The sequence below is a fragment of the Ascaphus truei genome, chromosome 19 (genome assembly GCF_040206685.1).
Source record: "Ascaphus truei isolate aAscTru1 chromosome 19, aAscTru1.hap1, whole genome shotgun sequence".
Classification (NCBI taxonomy): Eukaryota; Metazoa; Chordata; class Amphibia; order Anura; family Ascaphidae; genus Ascaphus; species Ascaphus truei.
In genome coordinates, this window is record NC_134501.1 from 11007481 (window position 1) to 11027131 (window position 19651).

The 19651-nt window shown below is 46.8% G+C and overlaps 1 protein-coding gene across 6 annotated transcripts in view; it reads right to left on the reverse strand.

Moving 5' to 3' along the window:
- KIFC3 (kinesin family member C3) overlaps positions 1 to 19651 on the reverse strand; it is a 51955-nt gene continuing 32304 nt past the window's right edge. For all 6 annotated transcript variants that reach the window (XM_075576527.1, XM_075576528.1, XM_075576532.1 and 3 more), the window contains 17 exons: positions 18628 to 19166; positions 18499 to 18543; positions 17191 to 17298; positions 15316 to 15537; positions 14726 to 14899; positions 12672 to 12819; positions 12318 to 12448; positions 10962 to 11073; positions 10173 to 10354; positions 9307 to 9411; positions 8274 to 8404; positions 6805 to 6928; positions 3902 to 4031; positions 3120 to 3349; positions 1980 to 2114; positions 593 to 653; positions 1 to 370 (listed from right to left, as the gene is read on the reverse strand). In XM_075576527.1, the coding sequence (XP_075432642.1) occupies positions 342 to 370; positions 593 to 653; positions 1980 to 2114; positions 3120 to 3349; positions 3902 to 4031; positions 6805 to 6928; positions 8274 to 8404; positions 9307 to 9411; positions 10173 to 10354; positions 10962 to 11073; positions 12318 to 12448; positions 12672 to 12819; positions 14726 to 14899; positions 15316 to 15537; positions 17191 to 17298; positions 18499 to 18543; positions 18628 to 19166 (2606 nt within the window). In that variant the 3' untranslated portion in view covers positions 1 to 341. The remainder of the gene's footprint in view (positions 371 to 592; positions 654 to 1979; positions 2115 to 3119; positions 3350 to 3901; positions 4032 to 6804; positions 6929 to 8273; positions 8405 to 9306; positions 9412 to 10172; positions 10355 to 10961; positions 11074 to 12317; positions 12449 to 12671; positions 12820 to 14725; positions 14900 to 15315; positions 15538 to 17190; positions 17299 to 18498; positions 18544 to 18627; positions 19167 to 19651) is intronic.

The following is a 19651-nucleotide window of genomic DNA, read 5'->3' on the forward strand; positions in this document are numbered from 1 at the left end:
TTAATTACAAAAATGTTGTATTAAATGATGCATAGAATCTATAAATATATTAATATACAAATAAGACATTATATATATAGGCAGCAATAAGTACAGCAGTGTTTAGAACACCTGTACTTTTCAGAATTAAAAAAAGTCGATGCTGGTTCCATTTATTAAATGTAAGGTGCTATACATGTGGTCCTCTTTCTCCAACAGGACTCTAGTGATCACATTGTCAGCTTCTCTGGACTCTTCTCATGTGGAATAGCTGCTTTTCCTTTGGGGAAGAGGTCCTATTTTCTGGAAGGGTAGAATGTCGAGGACCACCTCTTCATCTGAGCCGAGAGTCCAAACATGTCCTATACTGGGGGTCCTATGCGAAGACGGACTGGGGAGAGAAGAAAGGCCAGATTGATTACTTCTAAAAAGCTTACTACAATGGTTTCCGCTTTTGAAGTCTACATGCAGAAATATTCTAGCCTGGCTTAAATCCAAAGACATCAACACCGTTAAAACACAGTGAAATTGAGAACATCAGGATGATGGCAGATTAGCACCCAGGCAAACACGCGAGTAGATTGCAAAAAACACACGAAGACAGGGAGTATACCTGAGCTTTGCAGTTTCCTCCGCAGGGAGGTGTTTCTGGAGCTGCGCGTTGGTGTGTCAGGCTGTGAAGAAAAATAGAAATTAGGTGTAGGTGGGATGGTACGATACAAGTGTTTGGCTAAACACCTACAGCTTACGGGAGGTGAAAAACACGTTGGGTAACATTCTATAAACTCTGCGTATAAAGTTTTTTACATGGCTCCACCAATATGTGTAATGGATTATATGGGGCCCATAATTGTTTGACTTAAGTGAATAATTCTGCATATGATTCAACCCTTTTGTTCATTTTGGTCAGCTCCACTGCATCTCATACCCCATCACTGTATTTGTGTGTAATGTTCTTTTTATTTATAGACCTAGCGAGTTGTGACAAAAAGTTTATGAACCCCTAGGATTTCCACATAGATAAAAGATCTAAAACATTAGGTTTGAACTGTTATTAGGAGTTGGATTAAGGTAACCCGATCAAACAAATTATACAAACGCATGATACTTTTTCAACATTTATCCACAAATGATTAAACATTCAATATCCATGAATATTGGTTTTGTAACTTTCTAGACTGATGAGCATCAATAACTGCTTTCTGGAGTCCTCAGATTTTTTTTTTTGATTGTGGCATGACTGGTCTTCACTATACAGGTGTGTGGAAACAAACTCACAAAGTTTCTGATCTTTATATAGTGTGGGGCCTCCCAAACACACACCTGAAGACCTACCTAGTTATTTAAACACCTGATTCTAATTATCCCCTTTAATTTAGCTGATAAAACCATGGTTTCACTTACTTTTGCACATACCCTGACTCTTAATTACTCATTTGTCTAATTCATACATCATTTTATTTCAAAAAACATGAAATTGGTTAATATAAACCCTATTGTATATTTAAGAAAAGGTTTTGATTCAAGAAGGTTATCATGGAGAAACCATGGAATTTCTGTAATTATTGTGGTTCACAAACTATTTCTCGCCACTGTACATGTCCCCTGTAGAGTGTAGGTCATCCTACAGTTTTCAAATACCCTATAGATCCCAAAATACTGCAATGCTATCAATAAATCTACACCCCATATAGTATAGTCACATGCCCCCAGTAGCATGTAATGAATCCTTCATCTTCCATACTCTTCTGCAGAGAATAATGTGTCCATTTAAACCCCAATGTGCAATGCATTTTATATATGCCCTACTTCTTCCAAAGTGGGTAATTCATACTGTATGTTCTACCATATAAGACACTGTATATAATGGTAGTATTATACTGCCTACCTCCTACCTCTCCTGCATTGGGCTATGCACCCTATAGGAGTTCATATCTTAACGATCCTTTATTATGAAACTATACAGTCCACAGCTTCCCCACACAAACTTGGTGCCATACCTCTGCTCGTTCTACGCTCGGTGGGGGAGGTTGCTCAATTTTCCTTGTTGGCGCTCCCAACTCCACCGCACGCACCCTGTCCGCGAATCGGAGCGAGCAGAGTGACTCACTCACATTCCTCTCAGCGGGGGAGACCTGGGAGAGGAAACACATCGTTATTCAGTCACTTCCAACCAGAGGCTTCTGTAGGGAAGGACTAAAGGAAAAGTGGAGAACAAGCCCATTATCCACCCAGTGATCTACAGAGGCCAACTGAGAAGATGCCGCTGGGTCAGTTGTGGCAATTTTTATGAAACCTACTTGGTGCCTCCCCACACACCACCGCCCTGTCACTCCAATCCTTAAAGCTCAGCTCTCCCTCTTCGTCACCATAGTCCTCTATTACTCTTGACCTTTTTGCTGCCGGAGTGTCCTGTAGGGCATTGCAGCCATTGCATTGCAGCCCCTCTGCAGCAAACAAGAGTTAATGTCCCATGTCTATCCTTCACAAACCAAGCCCTACATATCCCGTCCTAATGCACCTTGTCCTTTGCTCATACTGTACCTCCAACAGTTGCTCTCAGTTCCTCAATGTCCCTTTTCTCTCCAACATCCTCTGCCCTTCCTCCCACATACCATTAGCTCTTTCTTCTTTTTTTAATGTTCCCTGTCCCTCCTTCATACCCGGCCCCCTTTGATACCCATCGTTTATCAGTCGTAATGATGCTGCCACCAGCATCACTATCCTCTTGGGCCCACAAACTCAATGGCTGTACCACCCCCCTGCAGAGAGTAAGTGGTGGGCCTCAGATGTCTGGCCAAGCATCCTGGAGCAGCTCTTTAGCTTTCCGCCGTCTCAAAGTAACCCTGCACCATACTTTTATAAGCCATCTCATATCAAGCTAGCCGGAATGATGCCTGTACTGGCCATTCTGATGGAATATACAATTGTACTTTCCAATATTGCTCACTGATAAATAAACCCACTTATTATTTGAAAAGTGCTCCAATATATTGCAGGACTATCCGGCAGGGATGGGATTACTCCAGTATAGCCAGCTTAGCTCTGTGCCATCCTGAGATCATGTGCCAGAGACACGTTCCAATGTTAAAACACGGCTGGCAGCACGGTTACTGCTGCGTGTACGATGTGGACCTCACCTGCAGGAGCAGCAGGGCCTTCCCGTCTCGGCTGAGTGGCTCTTGCAGCAGGTAGGTGAGCTTAGAGTTGCGGTAGGGAACATGCGCCTGATGTGAGCGCAGAGCTGAGAACACGTCCCCCAGAGCAGACAGCGACCGGTTAATACACTGAGCCTCCCGCAGGCGCCCGCCAGCGGCGCCGGATCGCGACACTCGTTCCGATCCTGCCAGATCCACCAAGTACAGCTTGCCTGGGAGGGGTGCAAAAGACAGTCGCACTACAGCCTTCATTCTTTAGGTGCTAGAGGAGGCTGAATGTACACACAAAATATATCTATCCATCTATATATCTCTAGCTATAGATATATAGATCAGAATAAATGAGTACAAGCTTTAGAGACTTCTCCTCTCTTCCTCAGGTCCTTGAGTATTACCGAGAAAGAGGAGACATCTCGAAAGCTTGTCCTATGACAAATTGTTAGTCCAAATAAAAAAAAGGTATCACCCAATACTGAAAAACTCATTTATTCTGCACTATCGCAACTGGACTAACAGGGCTATTTCCGTTATAGATATAGATAGACACATACATACAACACACACACGAGAGATAGAGAGAGATACTTACCATGATGCACAATAACATTGGATACATCTGTATGTACACACACCACACACACACACACACACACACACACACACACACACACACACACACACACACACAATGAAGAATTAGCCGCATGCATGTAGCTGCATGCAAGGTTCTCCGTGCTGCTATTTTGGGATCTATAAGCACACACCTGTGGTACAGATGCCAGTGCTGGTCTCTCTCCCTCTGGCGGTTAGGATGAGCAGAGCGTGGGATCGGGAGCTGTGAGCATTGAGGTTTGTAGACTCCGTGGCGCGCTGTTTGTGGCCCAGTTCCAAGATCTAAGGCCAGAGTGGAAAAGTGAATTGAGACCACAGAAAATCTACTTTACTCAGCAGCGCGGTTCGCAGGCCAGAGCGCGGTTCGCAGGCCAGAGGGCGGGTCACAGGCCAGAGGGCGGGTCACAGGCCAGAGGGTGGGTCACAGGCCAGAGGGCGGGTCACAGGCCAGAGGGCGAGTCACAGGCCAGAGGGCGGGTCACAGGCCAGAGGGCGGGTCACAGGCCAGAGGGCGGGTCACAGGCCAGAGGGCGGGTCACAGGCCAGAGGGCGGGTCACAGGCCAGAGCGCGGGTCACAGGCCAGAGCGCGGGTCACAGGCCAGAGCGCGGGTCACAGGCCAGAGCGCGGGTCACAGGCCAGAGGGCGGGTCACAGGCCAGAGGGCGGGTCACAGGCCAGAGCCCGGGTCACAGGCCCCCACTGTCGGTGTCCTGTACACATTGGTTAAAGCGCAGATGCCAAATTTTCAACTGGACAAATCAGCTGGTGGACCAATAACCTACTTAGCGCACATACAGATGTAGCAAATCTGATGCCTCGACGCCGGAAGACTAACGCTGCGTGGGGTCCAATCCAGAAGCACGGACCCCCACGCCAAACCCGTCTCCGGAGCCACGGATTGTTGCCGTTTCAGCCACGGAGATGCCAAGTCTCATTACATGTGTATACTGAAGAATTACTTTCTGTATACAGCTCATTTATCCTTTAGATAAAAAGCTTTTAGAGAGAGGCAGGGGGATAAGGCAGGGCAAATATGCTTCATTAATAAAAAGGTCAACCCCTTCGCTTCCAGAAAGGCCAGTAACACATCATGTTATAATGCACAGGTAACACAGCATGTTATAATGCACAGGTAACACATCATGTTATAATGCACAGGTAACACATCATGTTATAATGCACAGGTAACACATCATGTTATAATGCACAGGTAACACAGCATGTTATAATGCACAGGTAACACAGCATGTTATAATGCACAGGTAACACATCATGTTATAATGCACAGGTAACACATCATGTTATAATGCACAGGTAACACATCATGTTATAATGCACAGGTAACACAGCATGTTATAATGCACAGGTAACACATCATGTTATAATGCACAGGTAACACATCATGTTATAATGCACAGGTAACACATCATGTTATAATGCACAGGTAACACAGCATGTTATAATGCACAGGTAACACAGCATGTTATAATGCACAGGTAACACAGCATGTTATAATGCACAGGTAACACATCATGTTATAATGCACAGGTAACACATCATGTTATAATGCACAGGTAACACATCATGTTATAATGCACAGGTAACACATCATGTTATAATGCACAGGTAACACATCATGTTATAATGCACAGGTAACACATCATGTTATAATGCACAGGTAACACATCATGTTATAATGCACAGGTAACACAGCATGTTATAATGCACAGGTAACACATCATGTTATAATGCACAGGTAACACATCATGTTATAATGCACAGGTAACACATCATGTTATAATGCACAGGTAACACAGCATGTTACAATGCACAGGTAACACAGCATGTTACAATGCACAGGTAACACAGCATGTTATAATGCACAGGTAACACAGCATGTTATAATGCACAGGTAACACAGCATGTTATAATGCACAGGTAACACAGCATGTTATAATGCACAGGTAACACAGCATGTTATAATGCACAGGTAACACATCATGTTATAATGCACAGGTAACACATCATGTTATAATGCACAGGTAACACATCATGTTATAATGCACAGGTAACACAGCATGTTATAATGCACAGGTAACACATCATGTTATAATGCACAGGTAACACATCATGTTATAATGCACAGGTAACACAGCATGTTATAATGCACAGGTAACACATCATGTTATAATGCACAGGTAACACATCATGTTATAATGCACAGGTAACACATCATGTTATAATGCACAAGTAACACAGCATGTTATAATGCACAGGTAACACAGCATGTTATAATGCACAGGTAACACAGCATGTTATAATGCACAGGTAACACAGCATGTTATAATGCACAGGTAACACAGCATGTTATAATGCACAGGTAACACAGCATGTTATAATGCACAGGTAACACAGCATGTTATAATGCACAATGAAAGTGTTTGCAATGCACTCGGGATCCCAGATACATCCTGCCCAATAAACTGATACACACAGTAACACACTGATATTCACACATTGGTTATTTATTCAACGGCAATAGTGCCGGTCGGGGCACTTATCGCATGACGTCAATGGGGTTTTCTGCGTGATAGTACCCAGAGTATTGAATAAACCCCCATATTGTAAAAACAAAAAAACACAGATACATACGATGATATGTGGTTACACGCACACTTAGGCCGGTTTAATGATACAGACCCACACATGCTTTTATATACTAAGGCTCTTCAACTAGTTTTACAAAAGGAGCCGGATCACAAAAGATTTAGAACAGAAGCATGATAAAAAATAATAATCTGTACCACATACATTAACTTTAAATTTCAAGCGAGTTTCACTGTGAAAAAAACGTCACTTCGATGCTTCAGCCCCCTTTTGTGGGAAGGATGCGGTTGAAAACCAGTAATTATATTCCAAAATTGTAAACTAGTGACCCCTACCCGCACCTCCACCCCTCACCCCCCAGCATCACTTCCATGCCAGGAATTATCCACAGCAAGTACTCCCCATGTTACACTTAACGCCACCTTATTGTCACTTATTATAAGTCACCTTATTGATGTCCTGCATGCTCTGCACACTGCTCTGCGTCAGACCAGGAACGTGGAGCTCCCCAGCCCCCCCTGGAGAGATCTTTATATCCAGCGAGGTGTGAGGGTCGGATCCCAGGAGATCCCTGCCGAGAAGAGGTCATCATTTCGTTTTATTAACGTTTGTTTTGTTTTTTTACAACATGCGTTTAAATGATTGTACGATTATACCCATCCCATGCCAACCTGTGGTGAGAGCACGTACGAGTATACCCATCACATGCCAACCTGTGGTGAGAGCACGTACGATTATACCCATCACATGCCAACCTGTGGTGAGAGCACGTACGATTATACCCATCCCATGCCAACCTGTGGTGAGAGCACATACGAGTATACCCATCCCATGCCAACCTGTGGTGAGAGCACGTACGATTATACCCATCACATGCCAACCTGTGGTGAGAGCACGTACGATTATACCCATCACATGCCAACCTGTGGTGAGAGCATGTACGATTATACCCATCCCATGCCAACCTGTGGTGAGAGCACGTACGATTATACCCATCCCATGCCAACCTGTGGTGAGAGCACGTACGAGTATACCCATCCCATGCCAACCTGTGGTGAGAGCACGTACGATTATACCCATCCCATGCCAACCTGTGGTGAGAGCACGTACGATTATACCCATCACATGCCAACCTGTGGTGAGAGCACGTACGATTATACCCATCACATGCCAACCTGTGGTGAGAGCACGTACGATTATACCCATCACATGCCAACCTGTGGTGAGAGCACGTACGATTATACCCATCCCATGCCAACCTGTGGTGAGAGCACGTACGATTATACCCATCCCATGCCAACCTGTGGTGAGAGCACGTACGATTATACCCATCCCATGCCAACCTGTGGTGAGAGCACGTACGAGTATACCCATCCCAACCTGTGGTGAGAGCACGTACGAGTATACCCATCCCATGCCAACCTGTGGTGAGAGCACGTACGATTATACCCATCCCATGCCAACCTGTGGTGAGAGCACGTACGATTATACCCATCACATGCCAACCTGTGGTGAGAGCACGTACGAGTATACCCATCCCAACCTGTGGTGAGAGCACGTACGAGTATACCCATCCCATGCCAACCTGTGGTGAGAGCATGCACGTACGATTATACCCATCCCATGCCAACCTGTGGTGAGAGCATGTACGATTATACCCATCCCATGCCAACCTGTGGCGATAGAGCACGTACGATAACTGGTCAATGCCACGTGTGCACAGCAATGTGAAGACGTACACTTGGGGAGTCGGCAATCGCACGGACTTCAATAAATATTGATCACTATTTGATTTTAAATCAGATAAACGTTTCGGTCCTACATCGCTCCATACAACACTGCCCTATGCAGCTGCAAATACAGCCCCGCACCACACCCCTCCTGTCACTACTTCTGCACCAATCAGCTGTCCTTACCGCAGTGACTCATTGTAGATCTCAGCCATGCTCACGCTCAGCTGGTGCTCCCAGGCGTGAGATCTTTCCTTTACCTCGGCAAGTAGCAGGTGCAGGGCGCGCTGGTTAATGCCGGGGTCGGACGGCGTCCCCTAGTGGCAGGAAAGAGAACTCACATTGGTATGTATATCTTTATTTATATAGCATCATGCAATACACACGACATAATATTACAACACCACAGGAAGAAGCGCGCCAGACATAAAAACAATAGGAAAGGGAGTCCCTGCCCCGAAGAGCTTACAATCCAAGTGGTAAGTAGGGAGAACTTACAGACACAGGAGGGTTTTCTGGTAAGTGCGGCTGGATGGAGTCAAGGTCAGTGCATAGGAGATGTATAGTATCAGCCCATATGGTTTTAAGAAAGGTCCTAAAGGTGGAGAGAGAGGGTGCCAGTCGGATACCGAGGGGGAAAGGCATTCCAGAGGTGTGGGGCAGCGAGTGAGAAAGGTTTTAGGCGAGAGAGGGCTTCAGATACAAAAAGGGGGAGACAGAAGACATCCTTGAGCAGAACGTAAGAGTCGGGTAGGTGTCTAGCGAGAAATTAGGGCTGAGATGTAAGGAGGGGCCGATTAGGAAGGAGTATGAGGAGCTCAGTCTGTGACGTGTTAAGTTTGAGTCGAGAGAAGGATTCAGCTTATACAGAAATGTCAAAAGGAAAAACCATCGCCACTATACAGTATACGCAACAGGCACATGTCAATGTCACACTGACATATCTTGTAACCCACAGCGTTCGACACTGAACTGTATCACTTATTGAGAAGTTTTATTCAGCTTTGTAAACAGTGGAGTTGTGTCTGAGGATACTTGTACAAATAAACACGTCTACAGAGAATGATACACAGTAGAGGCACAGAATAACACACGTGCACATAGGCTGATACTAGTACAAATACACAGAATTACACAAATTCAGATGAAAAAAAGAGATACATACAGAATAACACACAAGTACAGCACAATGCACACTGAATAACACACTAACATTTACCTCCATGCTGTAGGTTTTCCCAGAGCCCGTCTGCCCATATGCCAAAATACAGACACTGTAACCGTCCAGACAGGAGGTGATGAGAGGAGACACCTCACGAAACACCTAGATAAACAGCAGGTGTGTGAGATGGGAAAGACTCAAGCCAATCCCTCCGGACCCGTCTTTGTCCCTCGGTTTCATTCAGTCTTGTTATATGCTACTCCTGTCACTATGAACCTCTTTCTACTGTCTCCATTTCCCTCTTCGCGGGGTAATGCTCCAGCCACTGAAGTCGCAGCGGTGGATATAGAATAAGGTTCATGGGCCCTTACTCAATGTGCTGTGAAGCAGCTTGTCCAGGTCAGCTATGCCCCTGAGCTCTATTCAAATGATGGCTTCATAGTATATTATTATCGAATAGGGGCCATGGTCTCTCTCTCTCTCATCTGCACCTTCCTTCCCTGGGGTACCAGGTGATGGGACTGAGATGGGATTGTAGAGACAGCAGTCAGAGAAATGAAGGGCCCATTTTTACTAAGCGGTGCTATTCCATGAGATACCTTATAATACATTTTCCCGAATGGGCCGTAAGGTACAATATGTTATGGAATAACACTGCTTAATAGTCATTTTCTCTGTTGATATGTTTGTGTCCAACTTTATCCCTCCCGTGTCCAGCTTTCTCCTAGGTCTCCCGCCTTTGGTTTCTTCCATCTTCTTCTGGTCTATTTCCCACCTATGAAGCCCTCCTCCCCTCTGCGTTTCTCTCTCCTGTCTCTATTTCCATCCTTGTTCTCCGTGTTTCTGCCCTCCTCCCCTCTGCGTTTCTCTCTCCTGTCTCTATTCACACCCTTGTTCTCCGGGTTTCTGCCCCCCTCGCTCACCTCCTCCTGCGTTGCACGTGGGGTGAAGACTTTGTCGAGTTCGAAGTCCAAATCCTTCCCCTTATGAGTGACGTGCAAAACTCCATCATCATCTTGGTCAAAGGTCACCACGCTCTGTGCCTCCGGGCCCTCTCCATCCTCCGGTGTGATTGGCCGAACCCGAGTAAGGACACGGATATTGCCTACAAGAACAATGGGATGTACAAGACACGTGGGAGGGATGTGTCGCCTACACTAGAATCCATGTACTCAGAAAATGCACACAAGTAATAGCACATGCACAGTGGAGTTCCGTGTGTGTGTGTGTGTATATAATAACGCATATATACACACACACAGATATAGAAGGCTTCATGGTCCACTCTTGTGCATTATGCTTGGCTATGTTGTGATATTCTGAGACCTACGGAAACCGATATTCTGTGTTACGATAGGATATGTTGTGGTATCCAAGGGAGCAATGTCACGCGTTACGTGTACACACACGTTGAGAAGAGAGGCTTACAATTGTATATGGAGAGGCATTTATTGTATATATTTTTATGTATAATGTGTGTATATTTGCAGTACAAGTGTGCGCTGGTCTCTTCCATAAGATTGTATCCAGAGCCCCCTAATGTACTTATACACCCGCAGACGTAACGCATAACATGGCGCACCAAAAGAACACCGACCAATCACAGCTTCCATAGGATTCAGTAGCCGTGGTGGAGATGGATAGAATACATTTTATATTAATATACACACGAAAGCGTGTCATCCACAGAAGGAGCACATCGTGTCACCCACCTCGGAGCCGCACCAGCTGATTGTGACAGTCTTTGCGTTGCTGTAGTTCTCTGCGATATTTGTACAGAATTTCCGCATTGGTCTCTTGTACATCTTGAACTGCATGCGAGAACTAAGAGGCAGAAACAGATAAGAGACACACGCGCACACAGAGACACACACAGAGAGAGCAAGAATGGGTTCTTACGAGAGAGAGAGAGAGACAGAGACAGAGACAGCAAGAATGGGTTCTTGAGAGAGAGAGAGAGAGAGAGAGAGAGAGAGAGAATGGGTTCTTGAGAGAGAGACACACACACAGCAAGAATAGGTTCTTACGAGAGACAGAAACAGAGCCAGAGACAGAGAGACACAGAGACACAGAGACACAGCGAGAGAGACACAGAGACAGAGAGAGAGAGCAAGAATGGGTTCTTACGAGAGAGAGAGAGAGAGAGAGAGAGAGAGAGAGAAAGAGAGAGCAAGAATGGGTTCTTACGAGAGAAAGAGAGAGAGAGCAAGAATGGGTTCTTACGAGAGAGAGAGAGAGAGAGAGAGAGAGAGAGAGAGAGAGAGAGAGAGAGAGAGAGAGAGCAAGAATGGGTTCTTACGAGAGAGAGAGAGAGAGAAAGAGAGAGAGCAAGAATGGGTTCTTACGAGAGAGAGAAAGAGAGAGAGCGCAAGAATGGGTTCTTACGAGAGAGAGCGCGAGAGAGCGAGAGCGCGAGAGAGCGAGAGAGCGAGAGCGCGAGAGAGCGGAGGGTTTTAAGAGAGAGATATAGCAAGAATGGGTTTAAAAGGGATACAATAAGAATGGGATGTAAGAGACAGCTATAATTAGTTATTAAGAGGGATACAGTAAGATGGAGTCGAGAGAGAAAGAGCGACTGTGGCATATAGCGATGGATAGATAGAGGGAGGCAGGTGGAGGGTGCAGACATAAAAGGGGAGACGGTTACAGAGAGAAAGACAGAGCGACAGAAAGAGATAGAATGAGGCATTCACAGAGAAAGAGCGATACAGAAAGGAGGAGTTATTAAGAGAGATAAAGATAGAGAGAGAATGAGACATCTATATTGATACATAGGTGGAGGCACATGGAGGGTGGAGGCACACAGACAGAATCTGTATATAGACAAAGACAGGGGAGCTAGAAAGAGAAACACAGGGGGAGACTGGTACAGGTAGAGTGACAGAGGCATTGGGGTATAAAAAGGAGGAGGGAGAGAAAGAGAGGGGAGAGAGGAGAGAGAAGGGAAAGAGGGGAGAGAGAGAGGAGAGAGATGACCCTTCCTACTATGTTGAAAAGTGAAACTGCTGCTGTAGCTGGCTGCTCCCATGCCCCCTTCTCTCTCATTGCCCCCTCACATTGTCACTTACCTCCCTGCGTGCCTCTATCATAGCCTCCTGCAGCAGGATGGGGAAATCTCGCACCTGACGCTTCAGGGCATTGTAATCATGGGTCAGAGTGCGGAGTGCAGGGTGGAGAGTGAGGAGGTTCTTACGCACACCTGAGACAGCCGGAGAGAGCAGCAGGGAGAGAGAAACATTGGAGAGAATGTCAGGGAAAGAGAGAGACATGGGGACGTGCTTTATGGCATAGCCCCGCTTTGTATTTGTGGACGTAAATCTCACAAGGGCTTTTGTACTATAGCTATTGCCAATTCCCTCAACCGCAATTGTAAGCACTGGAACGGTCCTAGTGAATCTAGACAAGAGTGTCCAATGTCTCACCATCCAGGCTCTGGTGCACCGCTCTCATCTCTTCCTGCGCTCTCACGAAGGCCTCGGAGACCGCTTGCTCCTTCTCCTCCTGCAGAGACTGAAACTCCTGAACCATCTGAACCTGAGACTGCTCCAGCTCCAAAGCATACATCTCCACCTAGAGACGAGTGCACGTTATACACAGTCATTGTCCATCATAGAAGATCTCCCACCCCCTTCAGTGTGGCCAGCAACGCATTGCTGGAACACATACACATATATACACACATATACACACACACACACATACATACATAGTTTCTTCAACTTGGATCACGATATACTTGCTGGATAATTATATAGGGTTGTTGATGTGGCGGCCATATAGGGTAACCTGTGCCGGTCTGTCTAGGTGCCCTGTCCACGTACATCTAGAAAATGCTTGTAGAGACAGAATATGGACACTGCAACGGGATGACCACGCTACAGGGCAGAACATTGAATTGTATTGTGGCCCCCGGAAACACTGTGGTCACCTTTATGTCTGACGCTGTGGTGAAAGGTAATAAAGGTATAATTAATTAAATATTCTGCCCAGTCGCATGTTCATCCAGTTGTGGGGTCTCTTCAATTTGGGGACCGTGGGCCAGAAGGTCTTTGAATTCGGACCGTCTGTTCTTGATACTTTAATTGCAGTTGCTCGCACAGCTAAGTGCAACTTCTCACACTTTAATTCGCTTTTAAGCTTTAAATGTAAAATGTTTTGTAATGGTGCAGATAAAAGAAATATAAACAAGTTTGTTTAAGTCGCAGGGATACACGCGCCCAGATATTACGGTGGAGCTGTTCTGAACCCTCCAAAGCAAGTCAAAAATATAAATTCCAATAATGTATTTTATACCAGCTGTACGCTGTGTAACATACGCCAATCTAGCAGATCTTAAAGGTTAATTAAACATGTAATGCCTTGCTGTCTCTTGTCCCCTCTTCCCCACCGTACTCTCGTCTCCATCATGCCCCGCTTCTCCTCTCTTTGCACCCCCTGCCTTCTCTTCTCTGTGCACATGACCCTCCCCTCATCTGTCTCCTCCTCTACTTGCTGTCCGTTTCCTCCTCCTAATAACCTTGCTGTCTCTCCTCCCCTCTCTTTGCACTCCCTCCTGCCCAATGTGCACACTGCTCTCCTCCTCCTCCTCCTCCTCATCCATCTGTCTCCTCTCCTGCTTGCCAGCTCGCTCCTCCTTAAGGAGGCATTCCTGTTGCAGACATCCTTAGCCTTTTATATATAGCTATTTCAGAATGTTTGTGTGTTAAGTCAGCCACTGGGTGTTGTACCTGGTAGGCTATATAATCTGGCACGTGACATCATACTTATGACATCGTAAGGAGTTGCAGACATCCGGAACCTTTTATATATTGTTGCTTAGCAACCCTGCAAGAGGTGAACCTTTGCACGGAAACATACCCGAGCATCATATATTTATTGAATATATATTTATATTTGCTGAATTGTGTGTGTTACTTTGAGAGGCACAAAAGAGCGCTTTAGTGAAACTCAATGTTTTTATATTAATATATAGTACAGATAAAACTTTTAAAAATGTATCATAAAATGACACGACCATAATCTTGCAGCCCTTTTACACTAGTTTTTTTTTTCCTGATCCGGCCAATTTGAAAAACAAATTGAAGAGCTAAGTATTAGGTAGATAACAAATGTACATTTTTAAATCCAAAGCTACCCCTCTAAGGGGTAAATCTATATCCACCAAAACGTCAGTTCGGGATATTTTAATCAGGAAATTCACCGGAATTTTTTGTTGATAAAGGCCCAAACAGGCGGTTTAGTGGATATAGAATGACCCCCTAAGAGAGTTATTCATTAAACTGCGTGAGTGCGCAAGTCAGTAAGTTAACGCGACAATGGTTCAAGTCAACGCAACCTTTGCAGGATAGTGCCCTGATGAGCACTATTGCAGCTTAATGAGGGAGCCCCCTAAGCCTCTTTAGCTTGCTTTGCAGTGTGTCGTTGGCATCTATGGCAGTGAAAGGGTCAAGTTCCCCCCCCCCCCTGGCTTTCTTACCTGTGTTCGGAGCTGCGCTGCTTCCTGCTGCTCCAGTTGCAGCTGTTTCTGCATCTCCTGCAGCACCTGGCGTTGCATCTCTACCTGGTCCTGCAGGTGCATGCTGCGACTCTGCGCCTGACTGAGAGCCGCCTTCATCTTCCCGGACTCAACCTCCACCGTCTTAATCATGTACTGCAATCAGATGATCGGTGTGATCAGCGCCAATGTTATATTCACCAGAAACAACCCGGACCCAAGAACTGTAACCAGCTGTGCTCAGCCGTTCAAACTGTAACCAGCTGTGCTCAGCCGTTCAAACTGTAACAACCAAAAGCACCTTTGACTTTTGTTATATACACTGTAACCAAAAGTAAATGGTATTTACACAGGGGCAACAGCATAGCACCATCTACGGTAGCCCTAGCGAAGCCATTGCCATGAATATATACACTGTCAACACACTGTATATAACGGAGTGTTATAACGCCCGTAGGCAGAGCGCACATTGGTAGAGCTACAGAAATAAATATAAACATATATAGGGCCAATTTGTCGGTATAGAGATTGTACGCCTGTTCTCTATTGCCCAGGGTGGCTTAACCTCTAACCTTTATCTGGGGTTGCTGGGAGAGCTGGTACTCCCGTAGCCTACGGTTCAGCCTCTCCTCTTCCTCCACCCTCTCCTGCGCAGAGTCCCGGACGCGCTGCTCGGCCTCTGCCAGGCGCTCGGCTTTCTGCTGCAGCTCCCTCTGCAGGGCGGATATCAGCACCTTCCTCTCGCCCTCCTCCCGCTCCATGTGGGACAGGCGCTCCTTCACAGCCGCAAGCTCCTGTAACACAACGGGGTTAATCAGCTCTGATAGTCCAGCCACTGGTCCCAAGCAGGGTGGGAGTTGGGCAACGCTAGTTATTCAGCCGCGGATGCTCTGCGCGCGTCTTTGGCAGGGAAACTATTAAGTGATGATCTGCAGGTATTTTGTAGCAAGGAAAGAGTTGAGAAAATGGTCTGCAGATATCCAGCAGGGAAAGGGTTAAGTGACCCGCTCGAAGGCCCTTGTGCTATATATAAACTGCGAGACTGCAGGAGTCATTTGATAAGGACCCAAGCCGAGAAGGAGGCAAGAGCCGCGCTGCAGAAACCTGGCAGGAAAGGGGTTAAATGGAAAGGGATCATTCTAACAGCAATGCTTTGCAGGTCTCTGCCTGGCAGTGAAGGGGTTACAACACCGGCATGCTCCTAGCACCGGAGAGGGGTTAAGCGCAGGAAGAGAGGAGCTATGGGACGCAGGCCCCTTGCAGCACAAAGTGCGTGGGACAGTGTAGATCAGGGGCGGGCAACTCCAGTCCTCAAAAGGGCCACCAACAGGTCAGGGTTTCAGGACATCCCCGCTTCAGCACAGGTGGCTCATTCATCGACAGTCACCTGTGCTGAAGCAGGGATATCCTGAAAACCTGACCAGTTGGTGGCCCTTGAGGACTGCAGTTGGCCTCTCCTGCTGCAGATCGTTAGCAGTAGAAAGGTCATGCGATGCTCCCCCGCAGTACAGTTTACATGATGTTCTGTGGGTCATTGCTAGGACAGAGGTCCAAGGTACAATTTGACTTGACCGGTCAGAAAACAACCTTCTGTAAATAAACGAATAGTCTCATTGGCTTCTCTAATCAGACAGAGATCCTGCTAATAACAAAGGTTTGTTAACTTTACATTGTAGGAAATTAATTACAAATTGAATTTCTTAGGCGCCTCAGACTAGGAACGTTTGTCAGTCAAGTGTTTCCTTTAGGCTTGGCCCACCCTGTCCTGATCAGAGCCAATAAAGAAAAGGAGGAGGGGGTGGGGTAGAGAGAGGGGAGTGGAAGGGGGGAGAGAGAGGGGAGGGGAGGGGGGGAAGGAGGGCTCTGTTTGTGCAAACTCTTGTTGACCACGTAGTACTGTATCATAAGACAAAAGGGAGCAGCCAGAGGAAATCAAAGCAACTATAGAAAGTAATGATTTAGAAATATACAGGAGACAGATTTATCATTAAAAAAAGCAAATCACCCCATATTTACCCGTTACAAATATCTCTGTCATTCGTTCTCTTTAGTCCTCGGAAGGATTGCCCCTTTCATTGATACTCTACAGATCTCTAGCAGTAGTGGGGCTGTGTGCGCGAGTCCTTAGTACCGATGCGCTGAAGCAGTGGTTCCAAACGCCAGTCCTCAAGAACCCCCAACAGGACAGGTTAAGGATATTCCGGCTACAGCACAGGTGGCTCAGTCAGTGTCTCACTCATGTTGACCGAACCACCCGTGCTGGGGCAATGATCTGCTTAAAACCTGTCCTGTTGGGAGATCTTGCGGACTGCAGCTGGGAACCACTGCCCTGTAAGAGTCTCGCTAGAGGGACTGTGTGCTGATCGGCACCGACGCTCACAGGTGGGAGGCTATGAGGCATGACACGGTTCTTGGGGGGGTCTCGGACACTGTGGGGGTCTCTGTACCTGGCTGTTCTCGCACTCCGCGCGGCTCCTCAGAATCTGCATTTCCTGCTTTAGGCGGCCATTCTCGGACACCAGCAGGTCCCTGTGCTTCTCCAAATCTGTCCCTCCCTAAAAGTGAGAGTCAGACGGACACTGTGCATTAACCCCACAAACACTGCTCCCAAAACCGTTCTTTTGTACAAATTGACTTTTCCACCATTCACCCTTCCCACAAAGTATTATTGTGAAATACTCCAGTAATTTCCTTTTTTTTTAGCAATATAATAGTGCATATTACATTTTTGCCGGGATGCTTAAAAATGGCCTCAAAGTCGATATTTTAACTTGATGCATGAACAGCCATATTTACTAAGCAATCTTTTCCCTTAAAAGCAGGGGTGCTCAACTCCAGTCCTCAAGCACCTCCCCCCACCCACCCCCAAACAAGGCAGGTTTTCAGGATCTCCCTGCTTCAGCACAGGGGCTGCTTCAGCACAGGGGCTGCTTCAGCACAGGGGCTGCTTCAGCACAGGGGCTGCTTCAGCACAGGGGCTGCTTCAGCACAGGGGCTGCTTCAGCACAGCTTCAACAGCCTCTGATTGAGACACCTGTGCTGAAACTGGGATATGCTGAAAACCTGACCTGTTGGTGAGGGGGCTTGAGGACTGGAGTTGAGCCCCCCTGCCTTAAGGCACCTTACAGTTCCGAGTGCCAGCTTACAGCACATACAGGTCAATAGGCTGCAGGGTCTCTGCCAGCGCTGGCAGGAGACTTAAGACGACTTACCAAATTTAGGCCAGAGTGTTGTGGCTGAGATTGCCGCATTCTTGTACATTCAAAACCAACACCGCTAGTAAAACGCATCGAGGCCATAAGGGCTGGAGCTAGGAGTGAGGTGGGCGGTGTTGAAACATTTACAGCAGCGCTGATACGTTATGGCAATGTAACCAAGTTACTGATTTCGTGGGTACAGCGCCCCCACCCAAAAAACCTGGTTCCCGCAGTCCTGATCAAAACCATTGTGGAGCAAAACGTCCTCCCTGCGCCTATCCGAGGGCTGCCAGGTGTCCAGTATTGAACCGAACTGTCCTGTATTTGGACACTGCCCACGATTTAGTCAGTCTGAGCTTCTACCGCAACCTTTAAAATCTGGGCTGCGGGAAACCGGTGGGCAGGTAGGGAACAAATTGGAAAATCAGGACCGTAATCCAATATGAACAGAATGTAAGTGGTTAACATGGGAATCGGGCCAATATCATCCGTTTAGGACCAACACCACAACCCTTACACCGAGCAGGTAAGATTTGGCGCTGTTGACTTGGGACTCACCAGCTGTGACTGGAGTCTGCTCATCTCCTCAGCCTGATGCTGCGCCTGCCAAAACACACCATCACATTACAGACCGCAGGACATACTTACACCCATCTCACCTCTTCTCCTCTCCCTCCTCCGCCTCACCTGCTGCTGCAGCTTCCTGCACACCTCCCTGTACTCTCGCTCCTTCTGATCCAGCTTCTCCTGGAGCTCCTGCAGCTTTATCTGCAACTCCCTCTTCTCCTGCAGAACTCTCGTCTCTTTACATTTCTCCTGCAGCTGCCTCTTCTCCTGGAGCTCTCTTGCTTCGTGCAGATACTCCAGTCGCTTCTCCTGCGGTTCCCCATTCTCCTTTGGCGGTCTAATCCGTTGCAGATTTACCTGCAACTCTGGTACCAGGTGCAGCTCTCTCGTCTCCTGCTGCTCATGCTTGGCTTGTGGCTGTCTCTTGTGCAGCCCGAGACTCTTTTCTTGGGGCGCATTAATCTCCTGCAACTGTCTAGTCCCCAGTGGCTTTCTGATCTCCTGCAGATCTGGCATCTCCTGCAGATCTGGCATCTCCTCTTGCACTTCCTCTCCGTCTTGGGCCTCCTGCAGGTGTTGCTGCAGCTGGCTCATGGTCCCCACCATTGTCTGTGGGACAGTGGCACTACAATGCTTTCCCACGGCAAACCACCAATAACCTGACAAATTAAAGAGTGGAGCATTATACAGGGTAGTGCAGCTCACAGAAACACCCTACGTAACAGAAGCACTTGGCACGTGAAAAGACACAATCTAGCCCAGAGATGGCCAACTCCAGTCCTGAAGGTCCACCAACAGGTCAGGTTAAGGATATCCCTGCTTCAGCACAAGTGGCTAAATCAGTGGCTCATTCATTCTGAAGCAGGGGTATCCTGAAAACCTGACCTGTTGGTGGCCCTTGAGGAGTGGAGTTGACCACCCCTGTTCTAGCCATCTGATGGTCTGTCTTGACAAATGTCATCAACTTTAAAGCACAAATGTCATATTTTAAGTTTGAACCAAAAGACTCACATTGATGAGATTTGGGGAGTTCAAGGAGAAAAAGAAATTTAACGAGTTCTTATTGAGTTTAATGATACGTTGCGGTGATCAATGGTTCAATGAGAGAGATTGTCTTGGAGAAGTGATGCTAAAAGGAGTGTGG